General features: G+C 38.2%; 1 protein-coding gene across 1 annotated transcript in view; it reads right to left on the reverse strand.

Moving 5' to 3' along the window:
* KREMEN1 (kringle containing transmembrane protein 1) overlaps positions 1 to 11764 on the reverse strand; it is a 972602-nt gene extending 960838 nt beyond the window's left edge. The window contains exon 1 of the mRNA XM_044068274.1: positions 11171 to 11764. Coding sequence (XP_043924209.1) covers positions 11171 to 11255 — 85 coding nt within the window. The 5' untranslated portion in view covers positions 11256 to 11764. The remainder of the gene's footprint in view (positions 1 to 11170) is intronic.
* Positions 11765 to 12106: the final 342 nt, after the last annotated feature.

Here is a 12106-nt window from a genome sequence, read left to right on the forward strand (position 1 = left end):
ATACTGTAGAGAAGCCAGTCCACTGTGTACTGCAATGCATGCAGCACAATGGCTCATATTGTTATACCAAGGAAAATATTTTTCTATAAATGTCAGGTATCTACAAAAGCCAACTCTGACTTCTGAGAAACCAGATCAAGACAAAGCATAACCTACCAAAACAAAGCTTATTGTAGTCACTTCTTTAAAGAACCCGACTGCAATGTTACAGCATTATGCATAAGAGAGACAAAGGATTACAGCTAGGCCTCTGATCATAACCAACTTATTAGATGTTTGAGGCATGCATGTCAAGAAATTCATCTCAAGGGCTGAGTGAAATAAAGCCTGAGAGGTGAATCTTGACATATATGTCAAACAAAATAACCAGTTAGTCATGATACATAGTTTGTGGAGCTTTAGTGGCTCAGATGTACTACTAATTACAGAGAAAAAGTGTAGGAGCATGAAGGAAATTATATTATAGTTTTTAAAGCTGTCAAAAACTCAGACATCAATCTGGTGTGGCTGCTGTTTATGCTGCAGGCCAAGACCTCATCATAACAGTTTAAAAGGTGTATAACAAGAACGACTATGATTATCAATAACTTACATGTTCAAATGCGGATATTAAAAAAAATTGACCTTGATAACAAAATGAAGTGATGCTCGACAGGTGAATTTTAACATCTATGTCAAGAACACATAATGTGTAATTATGACTTGGGAGAGACCCAATCATAATTCTTTTTAAAAATAGAACTTTAGCTGCTCTGATGTGCTACTACTTACAAAAAAAAATTGAAGGAGCAAAAAGTAAGCTACAGCATTTTGTGTAGCCACACAGGTAACAGTCAGAAGCTAAATGCCCCTCTGATGTATGAAATGGTTTAAAACTGGAGGGGTACTTCATTATGCCACACTTCTATGTATTTGTTAGCTTGTTTGTGGGGGGCAGATGAGTGCATTACAGCTTTTAAAGCTTTAAAAATACTTCAGCTGCCACTCTGTGTTGGCAGCTATTAACGCTCTAGTAAGAGACTAGAGCTACAGCACTGAAAGATGCTTAACAAAACTTTGTTACATACACTTCTTATGTCACAAACGTGCACATAATTGTATTCTAGCCAAATCCAGAATATAATCATGGCACCCCAATTACTGCAAAAGTTATTATGCATCCCTGAATGAGTACATTTGAACTATGACTATTTGTAGACGTCAGTAAATTATATAGTATATACCCAGAAATTCTCCCATAATGTGTGGCAAAGTTTAACCCAGGTTATAGCTAATCCTCACTTTGTTCTTAATGGTATGATTAGGGAAAACAGCCAACAAAATAAATAAATAAATGAATACTAGCTTATTTTCTTTTATGTACTTCAAAATGCATGGGACTCCACAACTACCTTGTAATGATGGCATTAAAAGTTATTGGCACAAAGTTTTTCTAAAATAATTTGAAAGTAGACTATATCAGAGGAATTCCTTAGAGCTTGTCAGACATATTCCCACAACTTCAGTGACAAGCATCTTGAAGAGTAAAAAGATGACTCTAGGTACTTGATTAACTTATTTGCATTAGCACAACAAATTATTCAACAGTTGAGTAAAATTAATTATTCCATGCTAAAAAACAGATTTAGGAGAAAAACAAACTATGCAGAATGTATATGTTTGAAATTATTAAGAACAAATTTTTTTTTAATTCACTTCAGATCACCAACATATATCAAAATAGCCTATCTATATCTCTGCTTCTCATCTACAAAATCAAGGAGGAATTACATATGTATGCCTCTCTGTGGGATAAGGGATTAGTTTTGTATCCTTTCCTCTTTATTATAGTTGTTAGCAGTAGTAGTAGCAGAAGTAACAGCAGTACAAGTAGTAGTAGTGGGTGGGAGGTTGGCATAATGGTTAAGGTGTTTACCTTACAGACACAAGGTGCATGGTTTGAGTCTCACATGGGGTAATTGGCTAGGCTTAAAATGATCCTCAAGGGTAGTTAGCCTAGTACTACCTATGAACCCTATGAATAGTAGTAGTAGTAGTTGCAGTAGTAATAGTATTAGTAATACTAATAATGGTAGTAGTACCAGTAGCAGCAGTAGTAACAGCAGTAGTAGTACTGGTAGGAGTAGCAGTTGTACTAGTACTAGTAGTAGTAGTACTAGTACTACTGCTACTCCTACTACTAATATTACTACTGTTACTACTGCTGCTGCTACTACTACTACTAATAGTAGGAGTAGCAGTAGTAATAGTAATAGTAGTACTAGAAGTAGTGGCAGTACTGTCAGTAGTAATAATAGTAATACTAGTAGTAGAGGTAAAAGTAGTGGTAGCAATAGTAGTAACAGTAGTAATAATAGTAGTAGTATTAGTTGTAGTAGCAGTAGTAATACTACTATGACTTGTCCCAAGGGAGGGTCTTAGAACAAATGAGGAAAAACTTTGGAAAGCACAGACATGGGTCTGAAAAAAGGGGATCAAAGCAAACAGTCCCAGGGTATACATTTATATTACCAGAATCCTTCAACACAGATGAGGTCAAGTGATCATAAGCCTGAGACATTACTTAGGATAATCATTTCAGAAAACATGAAAGTGCTCATATAATGGGTGAAATAGATGGGAAAATAAGAGAATGAGTAGATAAATATACAAATTAATAATTCACAAGCAAGAAGATACACACCCACAGTTATTCAGAAGTTATCATTGAGTTCTGAAGGCCTCACATTTGAGTACACAGATGAGATGAAAAGTGTTTAACTGACAGCAGTCAACATGCTACAAGATCTAACATAAAGAATAAATGGATCTAACACACGTCCATGAAACCTTTCTTTGTATTGCAATTCTTCAGCTTAAAATGGCTTCAACTGACACTGAGTACACACGAGCTTGAAACACACATCTGAAAGTGTACAGTTTGTGAACAAAGACACCGCAGTAAAATACTTCAAAAGAAATTTCTTTCAGAGGTGCAATTTTCCCTCACCACTCAAACCCCTTACTTTATTGTTATCACTCCAAGGTCAGTGCAGATTAGGATGCAGTGAGGCCAGATGACAATGCGCACAATATACCCCAAACGGCAGCATATCAAACCTATTCTTAATGAAGAGCAGTGCAGAAGCAGCTTCTCCCTTAAGCAACTGTGATATGAGCAATCACGTGCACATAATCTACAGGTAAGCCAAATAAAAGCATGTTTATCATGCTGAAAAGACATAGGTGGTATATGTACATAAAATGCATATGAGAATGTACAAGAATGGGATATTGCCCGAAAAAAAAGATGAATATGTAACAAATTCCTATATTTATAGGTTCATAGTTTCATAGGTAGGTACTAGGCCATCGGCCCAAGGGCCTAAGTAAGCCTAGCCAACAAGGTTCCGTGGCATACGCCACCCAAGAAAGTTAATTTCCTGTGCCCCTGTTCAGCAGAGCCACAGAAGTGATCCCCAGGGTTTATTATCTATTTCCCATCCACTCATCATTTTTCTTGAAGAGTGCTAATGAGGAACTTTGCTTGACATAGATGGATAGCTTGTTCCAGAGTATAGGAAGTCTCTGGGACAGGAATCTATCCCTCCAACATGTCCTGTTTATGGTGGTGACAAGGTTTAGGTCCCTAGAGCATGTAGCTCAGAGGGATTGGGATTTCTTTAGGTGTAGCATGTCCAACAGCTCTGGGTTTAACATAGCTTTGTATGTTAGGCAGAGATCTCATCAGAGTAAGCGATATACTACAGAGTAAAGCTGGAGTTTTTTGAGACTGTCAGTGTAGGGCATCTGTTTGAGAGCTGTAATCCTCTTTGTGAGGTACTTCTGTGGCCTTTCCAGCTGTTGTAGATGTCTTGTAAGGTACATTCCAAAAGGGGTGTTGTACTCTATAATGGGGCTAATGAGTGCTGAGTAAAGGGGAACAATGACCTCTTTTTTCCTGGATGAGAATCCTTTTGTGATGAGGTGTGCCACACAGAAGGATTTCCTGACTACTGTGGTGATGTGATTATCAAAGGAGAGACTATTGTCCACCTGGGTCCCAAAGTCTCTTATCCCACATTCGGCATTAAGTAGACTGCCGTTTATGTGGTAGTTCATGGGTACAGAGTTTTTACCAAAGGGGATGACAATGCACTTTTTGACACTGAGCTTGAGGCCATGCCTCCGACACCAAGCATCTGTCTCAGTGAGGCCCTTCTGTAAGATGTCCACATCATTTGGGGACTCGACTATGGCTCCTAGTTTGCAATCATCTGTGAACTTCATTAGCCAGAGGCCGTCTGTGTTAGCCTGTACTTCAGAGAAGTAGATACCAAACAGGAGAAGTCCCAGGACTGAACCCTGTGGTACTCCACTTGTCACTGGTTTCAAGTCAAATTTGGAGTCTGCAGTGTGGGTTCTGTCAGTGAGCCAGTTGGCAACCCATCTTGTGACATTGGGATTTACACCTAGTTTAGTGAGTTTAGCTATAATTCCAGAATGGGGGATGGTGTCGAAAGCCTTGGCAAGGTCAAGATAGACTGTGTGAACCTTACCCTCATCTATGGCTTTGGTGACTGCCTCAAAGAAGTCGATCAGGTTCAGAAGGCATGATCTGCCTTTCACAAACCCGAACTGGGTGGGATCCAGAGGTTGGAGGTTACCAATGTCTTTGTTTATGAGTTCCATGAAGATACGTTCCATGGCCTTGCAGACCAGGCTCGCCAGGCTAATAGGGAGGTAGTTCCCAGGATCAGTGGTGGCACCCCCTTTGTGGAGTGGGATAACTGCTGCTGTGCACCATTCAGTGGGCACAAAGCCTGATGTGAGACTATGATTGAACATGGTGCTTAGGTAGGGAGCCAGTTTGTTCTGAAGTTTGTGTAAAATACAGCCTGGGATTTTGTCCGGTCCCATGGATGCTGTGTTTTTGGTTTTAGAGAGTGCAGCTTTTACCGGCATAGATGTGATTACAGGGACTCTGCATTCCCCCTGTATAGATATGGACCCTTTAGGGGGTGAGAGGGGGGTAAAGTTAGCACTGAACCTATCTGCCAGGATGTTAGCAATATTAGTTGGTTCTGTAATTTTCATGCCATTGTGCTGTAACTCAGAGCAGATCTGGGTGTTGCCATTGAGATTCTTGACATAGCTGTAGAATGCTTTGTGGTTGCCCTTAGAATAAGTGGTGGTTTTGTGTTTGTAGCTAGCTTTGGAGGCTCTTATAAGGGATCTCATCTTCTTACTGAGGCTGACCAGGGAGCTCCTCCACTCATGGGATTTTACTCTCTTTTGCAACAGTTTCTTTCTTCTGTTGTAGAGTTTGTTTATGGCAGGGGACCAGCAGATTGGCTTCCTTTTTTTAGAGGATAGCATCTTGGTTCTGTTTGGGATAGCACAATCCATGCACTCATGTAAGTATTTATAGAGTGCATTTGTGTAGGATTCAGCAGTCGTAACTGCATTGTCCATCTGCATAGGTGTCATGAAGTTCACCGCTTCTGTCTTAAGAAGCATGAAGTTGGTTTTGGAGAATTTTTTTACCGTGGTTTCCTTAATGGTGAGTGGGGGCGGGATGCTGATATCTAGGGTGATTAGCTTATGGTCAGATATGACCAACGAGGAGTTGACTTTAGGTGTGGAACACCGGTCACTCATGTTGGTAATGACTAGGTCTAGGATATTGTTGCCCCTGGTGGGGGTGTGGATAAGTTGACCCAGGGCATTGGAATTTATAAATTCCAGAAAGCGTTGAGCGAAGGAGTTGGTACGAGTAGATTTCTCAGTTAATGGTTGGGTAGTTGAAATCACCCATTATTAGGGTGTTTGGTTGAACCCTAATATTTTCCAGTATATCAAGAAAAGATGAGTGGGAATCCTGGGGCATTGTGGGGGATCTGTAGCAAGCTACAATTTGGATTGCAGTTTTGCCCAGAGTTAGCTGCACTTGGATAACCTTGGATGCATTATACTGCGCAACTAGCCTGGAGGTGTGGATATCCTTAATGAATATGGACACACCTCCACCTTTGGTGTTCTGGTCCAGATTAGATGGCCAAAAAGTGTGGTATGAGTTATAGCCTGGTAATGCAGGGGTGCTCTCTAGAGCCTTGAACCAGGTCTCAGTCACTGCTCAGATATCAGTGTTCTCCATTTTAAGGAGTACCTCAAATGAGTGCATTTTGGGATTTAGGCTTCTAGCATTGAGTAGCATTACCCTCAGTTTTTGCTTGCCTGTTCCTGTTACAGTGATGAATTTGTCATTTGAACCTTGCGTAAAAAAGGCACTATAGGGGAGGCAAGACCTTTAGCCAGTATCCAGAATCCCAGGGGTGACAGGTACAGGCTATCTCTGGCAAAGCATTGTGGTCTGTCGACCATGTCATCCCAGGCAGGCAGATACTGGATCTGCTTAGAATGACACCAGATGCTTATGCCAATTGTTGGTCATGAAAGGCTACACAGCAAATAATCTGAAGCAGAATGGCAATAAATAACTGCCAGTCATACAGTGGTAAACATTTGGCACAGACTTACAGTAAAACTGCAAGGAGTGAAAGTGGTTATGTGCCTATCACTAAGGGAAAACAGTGAAACATAATGACATACAATATGCAGAAAAATGTTACAGACAACTCAAGTACTGCATTTCACTTGGGGTAGACTGTTTTTATCTGTTGTGCATGATGTTTAATCAAAGAAATAACTTACTTAAAATGTATCACTTTCTACTATTTAGGACATAAAGGATGTGAGCTTTATCTACAATGCACATCATATACATTATTTTGCAAAGGCTGTAAGAGAAACTAGTAATACACCATACCTCACATTTTTCCTACTTGTCTTTGGTACAAATAGAAGTTAAGTCAGTTGCAGACACGTAGGCTAATTGCAGAGTACTGATGGAAGGAATAGTGTTTTTTCATTTGTGCCCTCTAAACTCCATGATTAGAGATTATTTTAAATGGGGGGGATGTTAACTATTATTTATTTATATATATATATATATATATATATATATATATATATATATATATATATATATATTCATATATATATATATATACATTTATATATATATATATATATATATATATATATATATATATATATATGTATTTATCTTCTGTTAACTGGGTTATTCCCATTAGGCCAATGTGATCTCTTTCCAGGGGAGAAATGAGGCAGTAGTACTGATATTGCTTACAGGTAATTTTTCCAGAGTACCCGGGCCATTTTACTACTCTTTATAATAAATGCCATGGGATATTTTTCATCCACCTGAGTTACTGCAAAATCAGACAGATGGGATGAGTCATCATTTTGTAAGCTGTAAGAGACTACCTATGAACAATTACCATACACTAGTATCTATTTCCTGAAATTCTATCTATTAAATGTTCTTAGATACAGTGTTCTGGCAACTGAACACTCCAGTTTGTGTAGTAGCGTGCGCGCGCACACACACACACACACACACACACACACACACACACACACACACACACACACACATATGGGCATATAGTACATTTTTGTTTTCCTTAGCTATATTAAGCATTCGACATTTTGAACTTCATTAACCTTCAGATACCTACAGGTCATAGCCAAAGACTCAACCAACACATTCTGTCTGTCTTCTATCCTCCATGATCACTGCAGGCTGAAGAATAATCCCAATCACCCAACAGACATCTCAAATTATTAGATGAAATAAATTAATTTTTGGAGAAGAGGCAAAAGATACATGACACTTAATAATTTATCCAGAACATGCATAGCACAGAACAATATCTTCTCATCCTCTAAGACTATGGGGTAATTTGTTAGGGGAGTTTATTCCTGTTTAAAAAGCAATTCCATACCTTAATTTAATTTGTATATCATATATTAACAAAAATCCATAACTAAGTGTGGGTAATGCTCTGTTTACCCACAGCTGATGTGATCTGACCACAACAGCAAAGCCTGAATGATTGAATTAGTAAGTCAGCCATGAGTAAACTAGCATTACCCACAAACAGGAGGGGATTATTGGTATTATACAATGTCATTCTTTTAAAATAAAGAAACTACTCACCTTTTTAAATAATAACATTGTATGCACAAAACTCTTGACTGGCTTATCTTTTCTTTCTGCTTAATGAAACTGCGGACAGCTTATTTGTGTACTGCACATGCCTTGGACATGTACACACTGATGCACAGTAATCTGCTTAAGTGCACTCTGTGCTACTTTATTTATTTATGTGTTTATTTTTTATCTATCTATCTATCTATCTATCTATCTATCTATCTATCTATCTATCCATCTACCTATCTATTTTGAGAGTGCACAGACATCCAACTGCATACATGAGGACCCTTGTGTGTTCGAGATGTCCTGGTGATGATTGAGATACTTTAAAAAAATATGTGATTATCTTGTTTTTCATGTTGTTTTCTTTGCCTTTGAGAAAGGTAGAAGTTTGTTTTTCTACTATGTAGATAAGTAAAGTTGTTCTTTCCAGTTTGCAGTGAAGAGAACACAGTGACTGTAATTTTTCTTTTAACAGCTGCAGCCAGCTCAACTTACTTCTGTGGGTAATGCTGGATTTACTATGAGCAAGAATGCACATTTTGAATATAAATTGCTATTCATGGTACAGCTGTGTCTTTATTTTTTGTTGCTTGATGTTAATATATTTTCATAGACAGAAAATGCCAAAACAATTCAATTATATAAACATGGCAGCTAAGTCAGGTGCTGTACACATCTCTTGTCATATAGAAATCACTGCTACAATAATATTTTGGGTTTTGCCAGTAAAGGAACCCTTGGTTAAAAAAGTGAAGTCTGCACTAATGCAGAGAGATTAGCTGAGCTGTGAATACATCTGGAAGTAACCCCTCATTGTATATAAGACCATATTCATTTTTACTGGCTTGGATAGTCTAATACACAGAAGACATATGAACATAATCTCCAAGTTTGATAAAGGGTATGGTTGTGGGGTGGGTGGAGAATAATTGAGTTCTCAGGTTTACAAATATAAGTGAGACTACAAGATTTTAATCAACCTTTCAAAATATCAAAATTGATTTATCCCACCATCTACATGGCATCAACATTTGCTTGAAAACTGAGCATGGGAACAGAAACAGTTCATTGGAATTGCTGATCTTCTGCATTAGGATAGTTTTGTATGTGTCTACATGTGTGCATAGCAAAATAGGACAGTGATAATTGGGAATGGAGAAATCACAAATATCTTACTGATGACTATGATTTTTTAATATATTTTCATCGGTAAGTTACCATTTCACCAAGTTTTATATAATATTGCATCTTAGTGCAGAGGGTTAATGGCAGGAGCTACTAACAGGCTTCATGCTGCAGTCATAACTTTAAAGTCTTTGCACAATGTGTGAATCTGAGCAACTCACTCAAATAAACCAATTTTACTGGGTTGCCCATGGGAAAAAAGGTATTACATAATTTAATTATCTGTCATTATACATAACATGGACAGTGTATGTATGTGTGTATATATGTATATATATATATATATATATATATATATATATTAGATATAGATGCAGATATATATATATATATATATATATATATATATATATATATATACATATATGTGTGTGTGTGTGTGTAGATATATCTATGTATATGTTACATATATGTATATGTGTGTGTTTCTATGTGTGCATATATCTGCATCTATAACTATATATATGTTTGTGTGTGTGTGTATAATGCACACGCAGAAGCCATACATGCATGTATTAGTGTATTGTGCAAAGAATCATATGAAGATCTGTGTTTTGGGGTGTATTCACAGAATGAAAGATTGTTGAAGTTCTGAAATCACCCCAATTACCCTTACACACAGAATCCTAAATGATAATGCAATAACACATTCCATTTGTTACTAGCATTCTTGGGACCTTCAGAAGGTATCCTTTATCTACAATGTACAGTGTTCATATGCAGTTAGTGTGCTTCACCATTGAAGAGACAGCTCAGACGTTACACCCTAAAGTGACAGAAAATGCAATGCCTAAACCAAAATGTTGGTGAAATTATGCTTTCTCCTTCATATCAACTAGTTTTTACTGATTAGGAGTTTCTGATTCATTATGCTGTTATATACTATTAAGTATGAATGAAAAGTGCAGCTCCCAGACTTTTTAATTTATTAAGAAGGAAAAGTGCAAATGGTTTGCATCTTTTGCTGTTTAATTTATTCCCTTTGGAGATTACAGTTTCATACAGCTCAGAAACCTGTTCAGTTTCGTGACAGAGTTTTATTTTGGTGTTCTTCCTACCTCTTTGAAACTCGTATGTTTATATTTCAGCTAGAAATGTTTTTCTTTTCACCATGCTTCTCAAGTACCTGCTCTGCCTATCATCCATACGTAATAATCTTGAGAAGGAACATTTCCTTTTGCAAGCAAACTGGGATGCAATGTTTGATCTGATTTGCAACGGGTTTCTGATAAATTAATTGCAAGCAATAACTTCTAAAAAAGTATTAACGTTTAAAAACTAGTTACTCATTTGGATTGTAATGGTGCACACTGCTGCAGCAACCTGCTTACTTCGTCTTGCCTGATTGTCCGATACATTTAGAAAGCCATTTCAGGAATACTGTGAGATTGATTATTGGATTCACTGAATCTTTGTCATCTGAACACCTAGTCCTCATACGGTGTAGAGAAAGTCCGAAACTAAAGGATTAGATGTTGACAGTTTGACCATTTTATCAGTTATTTGCAGATTACAATTTCAACTGTGGCTTTTTGAACTAAAAGGCAAACACATTAGAATGAGTAGGGGACTGGGATACTTATATGAGTACATTCAGTTGTTTCCAAAACGTGTATAGTTTTGTTTTATGCTTTTATATTGCAGCTCCTGTTACTTGCATCCTGAAATACCATTTCCTTAACGCACTTAAAGTACTTTTTCATTCATAATACTTTGCTCTTATTGCACTGTACACCATCGCATTCAATACTCACACTGTTGTTGTTACTCTTCAGGCATTTCAGACAATCCCATTCAAAAGACTCACACTGTTCTTTTTTACATGTCAAAGTAATTACCCCGACCTAGCTAGAATATTCAAATAATTGCGAAGTATAACTCCATAAAATATAAACCAAAAAAGCAACAGGCTGCACTCACCTGTGTTCAGGTGTGCGAAGGTTATGGATCTCATAACAAAGGCAGCTAAAGCGAACAAGAAATACATTCCACAATAATTATCCATAGTAAAAGTGGAAAACAGACGATCTCACAGTGCCCCGTAGAAAAAATGGTAATAATCCTTGCAGTGTTAACAAGCAGAAAGAGTGCAGCTTCCGACTCCGGCCAACTCAGATTGTAGGCTATTCTTCTGACCTACCAAGCGACCGGCGCACTAAGGAGGTTCTGGAGAAAAGCACTCGTTCAGCACCTTGCTGCTTCGGACAGCAGCGGGCTAGGGGGGCTCCCCATGCGGTGTGTGCCACAGCTTAGCCACGGAGGCTAGGACCAGATAAGGTGACTTGCATTCGTTGCACTCCTACAAGCACATCAGCTTCCAAAATGTAGCCCTGTGCATGCTAAACCCAGTTAAACTTCAAGAAAGCAAAACGCTCTGGAGACGGATCCTGTTTTGTCAAACCTGCAACTGCTCAACTTATCCCACTGCAATAAAGTAAGTGAATGAAGAGAGTAGCAGCAGACAGAATGAAGAGTCGGATCCTATTACCAGCCATGTGACAGGAAATAAAGGCACTTTGCGCTGTCTGTGACTTGCAACAACAGATCGTCTGCCATGTGAAGCAGAAAACATTTCTAATTCTAGGTTTACACTGAGGGACGGTAGCAGCCCCGCGTTGGGAGCGACGGGGGTGGGCATATTACTCACTGCGTCACTTCAGCCCTTAGAAGCCATGCCTTTCTTTTTGGAATTGATTCATTTTTTATTATAATTTTGTCAACCGTAAGTAAGCTATTTTTAATGCACCTCACAATCTTCATTTTACTTTAACATGGTATGACAATTTCGGAGTTTGTAAAAAAAAGTGTCACTTGTTTCCAAAACATTCATTTGTCAGTGCAGAGTGCCCCTTCACT

Source organism: Protopterus annectens, chromosome 4.part0 (assembly GCF_019279795.1).
Source record: "Protopterus annectens isolate FY-2018-M chromosome 4.part0, PAN1.0, whole genome shotgun sequence".
NCBI classification, from domain to species: Eukaryota; Metazoa; Chordata; order Ceratodontiformes; family Protopteridae; genus Protopterus; species Protopterus annectens.